The following is a 4,059-nucleotide window of genomic DNA, read 5'->3' on the forward strand; positions in this document are numbered from 1 at the left end:
GCCCATATCCAAACTACACAACAACTACTAGGTCAAAATTGGATAGCGCCGCAATAGGAGAAAAATCCAATACTCAGTTCGGATGAGATACCAGGAATCTCAGATTAAGTAACGGGCACATCTTTCAAACATAAATAGCGCTACATAGACAATCTAGGGATCACAAGGCACAACAAATACGAACACATGACAGCTCAAAAAGTTGCTATTATAATTAATTCTTGATCGCGTATTGACTTAAGCGTCGGAGTTTTTTTTTTACAAATTCTCCACACTGCTCGGACGAAAAAGGAATTCGCGGTGCAGTACACAGGAGCAAGGCATTCTTGGACGCGCCTTCAATTGCATCTGATCTATGCCTCGGAGCCAAGTTCTAGACAAGAACATTTACATTTCTCAATTTTAAAATATTTATCTTATTTATAACTAATTCTTCAAAATTCCTTCGTATTATGGATTAAATAATCTATATCATATAGGGATGAAATTATAATTTTTCAACATCAATTTTTGCTTTCCTCTCACCTTTTCATTAATTTTTATTCTATATATTTTCTGCCTGCAAAAGTTACCAATGAGCCCATAAAACTCTTCCTCTTTTTCCTCTCTATTTCTTTCCTTTGCCAAAAAAGACATTAAGGAGAATATATTTTGGGATAAGAATCAAACAAGATGCAATGAGGTTAGCATCAAAAGTTATGAATATCTGAAACACAAAATTCACACTACATGAATTTGGTGTTCTTTTAATTAATTTAAGTCATGCGGCCGAAGTTCATTGAATACAAAACAATTGAATCATATGTTGACAACAAAGCTTTATCATATTTACACTGCTGAAGGAAACATTTCTTCATTCAAATGAGTTATTAATATGAACATTTTTTAGTCCAACGATATATCATATGAGCTGTGAACTATCAATGTACCTCAGTATTTCAGAGCCAGTTTCAGCAACCCAATTCACTGCAGTGCCAAAGAATAGCTCCCAAAACCACAGATCCAATGCTAACACTGATGAAAAGATGAGCAATGCCAACGTCTGATAACGGTTCAACGGCCAGCCTGAGGCTTCTGCCATTGCCTTCAGAAATGGAAATGAACTAGTGTTTAGGTCCCTTTTCCTTATGGACCATGCTGTTATCCATTGCACACTAGATGGCACTAAATCAAACTCTTCCCTTAGTCTCCTCCCTAGATCCGGCATGTGGCCGCCTCCATAAAGAATTGCGATCCTATTGTGTCCCTCATCCATTGCTGCTCTAAGGGTATCTACTGCGACCTTGTTTCGCTCACCAATTATGACTGATTTCTCCTCCACATCTGCTGTCACCTGTGTGAACCTACACAAACAACAGTTTTAAGTTCAGATAACAGATGACGGTTGCATTTTGTGAACAAACTCGACCACCAATATAAAACTTCGTTGAATCTTATCATAGAATATCTACCTCACTTAGCAAGACAAGGCGTATTTGTTGTTCATATATACATGCACTCATCTATTGGTGCAAGATTTGGGATGATCAACACAGAAACTAAAGAGTATGCTAGAGACTTAGAAACCTACAAGAGCAAGATTGAAAAGAGAGACGGAACAAAAGAAATAAATGACAGAAACTTACTCAGATGTTAGTCTCTTTGCAAGGAAGACCTTCATTGCAGCACCAAAGTCAAGCCTTGACAATGCCTCGATTTCGGGATAATCTGATGCTTGACTTCCTACATCAGCACAAACGCCTCCAATGATGAGAAGGCCAACAAGTGGCATCGGAAGTACACGTGAAGCCCATAAAAGCTTGGATCTCAATGGGTCAAGATCTTCCGGGATAGAAGGCTGCAATATTGCCTTTGTAGATTTGAGGGTCATGTCTCTTGCAAAAGAAAATAAGCTTTCACCTTTTTCTAACTGAAAATAAACAGGAAGAAAAATCATATCAACAAACATACACAAAGCACCAATTGCAGTGTACAGAATCCTTCAGATCAGCCCTCAAAATGTGTATATGGCATTGAATTGAGCAATAAAAATTAGCAGCTTAAGACCTGAAGTAATTTGAAGGTCTCATAATCAAGATCTGCATGGTACCAATTGGCAGCCTGGTAATTGAGGCAGTCTAATTGGAAATCAAGCGTAAGGATTCGAGCCATTTGGCGTTGGATGCATCCCAAAATGTTAAAACCCCTGCGCGAACTTCTTAACCTTTTTGAAGCAGTAGGGTTTCTTCTGTTCTCTAAAGCTTCCCTGCTAGTCACCATTTCATAGAGGACACAATCATATGATTCAAGTTCCTTCTGGAGGGCCAGAAAATACCTTACAATCATAACAAATTAAGTCAGTTCAATGAATCACTTGCAATTATCATTTGCATAAAAGTAGCAATGCATACTACCACTCAAATGCATGCAGCAAGTAATTTTGTCATGCTGTCTTGTGATACACCTTAAGGTACATATTGTATCCTTCAATCACACTCTAGAAATTAACATATTTGGGTGAAAAGAAAACAGCATCCAGACTCCAGCAACATTTTGAACTAGTCAATAACCTATAAGCTTAAGTTAGTACTTTTTCAGCACAGATAGCTTGGTTTTGTCATCTAATTATATGCTACTAAAAGTTGAGTTAGTAATTGTCAGAGTTAAGCAATTTTGCTAAAGTGTAAATTAACATCAAATTTAATTCCAAACATAAGATTAGTTCACATTGGCATTCACAGAGCAAAAGTTCCAATCTCAATCTTCCTCAGTTCCCCTAATGCCTTATCATCAACAGAACCACCCTAATTTTCCCACTTCCCTTTCCAATTCTTCATTCCTAGCAACTACTAAAACCGCCATTATAAGCTGTTTCTGATAACTATCAAAATCACAAAAGAAGAATATGAAAAGAAGGCAACGCGTACTCTTCATCAGCGATGTGAATTGTGGAAACCAAATCAACCTACACCAAAAGAAACACAGAAAACCCAATTGAGAGAAAGCGATAAAGATGCAAACTTTGAACACCCCAGGAGGGAAAAGAATGAAGGTTGAAAGGTGGAAGCACCTGAAGGAAAGGGCGCAAAAGGTTCCAAGGGAACTTCTTTCTGTAGCTGACAACAGCTGTTTGAAGCTCACCACTGCCACCATCAACACCACGCTTGAACCTCATGAAATCCGCGATGGAATTGTTGTTTAGGAACTGTTCCGGTGACCCATCTTCGTGGAGGACTTGGCTTGAAGCAGAGGCGGAGGAAGAGACTGGGAAGGTGGAAGAGAATGATGAAAAGGGTTTTCTTCTTGGGAACCAAACAAGACGCTGTTGTTTGAAAGAGGAGCGGAAGGGTCTTGTTCGGGTGGGAGTGGAAGTGGAAGGTGAATCCGAGTTTGAAGGCAGTGAAGGTGAAGAAGAGATTATGGAGATTGAAGTTAGCACCATGCTTCTCTCTTCTATCACCAGAGACAGAGAGAGAGAGATTGGGGTGTTTGGATAACCCGGTGTAAAAACGAACGCTTAGATTTTTGTTCTGGTTGCGGTTATGGTTATGGTTCAGTTTGAGTAACACTGATACTTTGGTTTGGAGTTGGTGATTTGCTATGCTGTTCAACCTTAACTCATGTATCTTATGATAGAATATTAAGGAAAAATGGTATTTTACATATTTATGAGTTGAATTATCTAAATTTGTCTTTTATTTTTAAATTCTAACAAAACTTTAGAGGATAATTTGAATAATTCACTTTCAATTATTAGTTGTTAGATTAATTTTAGCTGTTAAAATGGTATATTTTTAAGAGAAGTCTTGGGCTAATAACTTTTGTGTTTTGTAGCTAACACTTAACCATCAAAAGAAAAGTAACTAAGTAAGTGATCTTCTACCATTGGATGTAATCTCACACCATTAAAAACACTGTTGATGGCCAATTGATAGTTACAAAACACAAAAATTGCTGGCCCTAGCACTCCTCATAATTATGTTATTTTTTTATCTTAATTATCTTATAATAAAATTTATTAAAAATTTATTTATTTAACAAATATATTAAAACTTTAATTGAAATCGATAAAAGAACCAA

The 4,059-nt window shown here is 37.2% G+C and overlaps 1 protein-coding gene across 1 annotated transcript; it reads right to left on the bottom strand.

The window, feature by feature from the left end:
- Positions 701-3,421, bottom strand: LOC107644374. Its single transcript, XM_016348213.2, has 5 exons — positions 3,050-3,421; positions 2,907-2,944; positions 2,047-2,314; positions 1,626-1,909; positions 701-1,343 (listed from the first exon to the last, which is right to left on the bottom strand). Exons 1-5 carry the CDS (start codon positions 3,419-3,421, stop codon positions 902-904), a joined length of 1,404 nt encoding a protein of 467 aa, XP_016203699.1. The 3' UTR covers positions 701-901.

This window comes from Arachis ipaensis, chromosome B05 (assembly GCF_000816755.2).
Source record: "Arachis ipaensis cultivar K30076 chromosome B05, Araip1.1, whole genome shotgun sequence".
NCBI classification, from domain to species: Eukaryota; Viridiplantae; Streptophyta; class Magnoliopsida; order Fabales; family Fabaceae; genus Arachis; species Arachis ipaensis.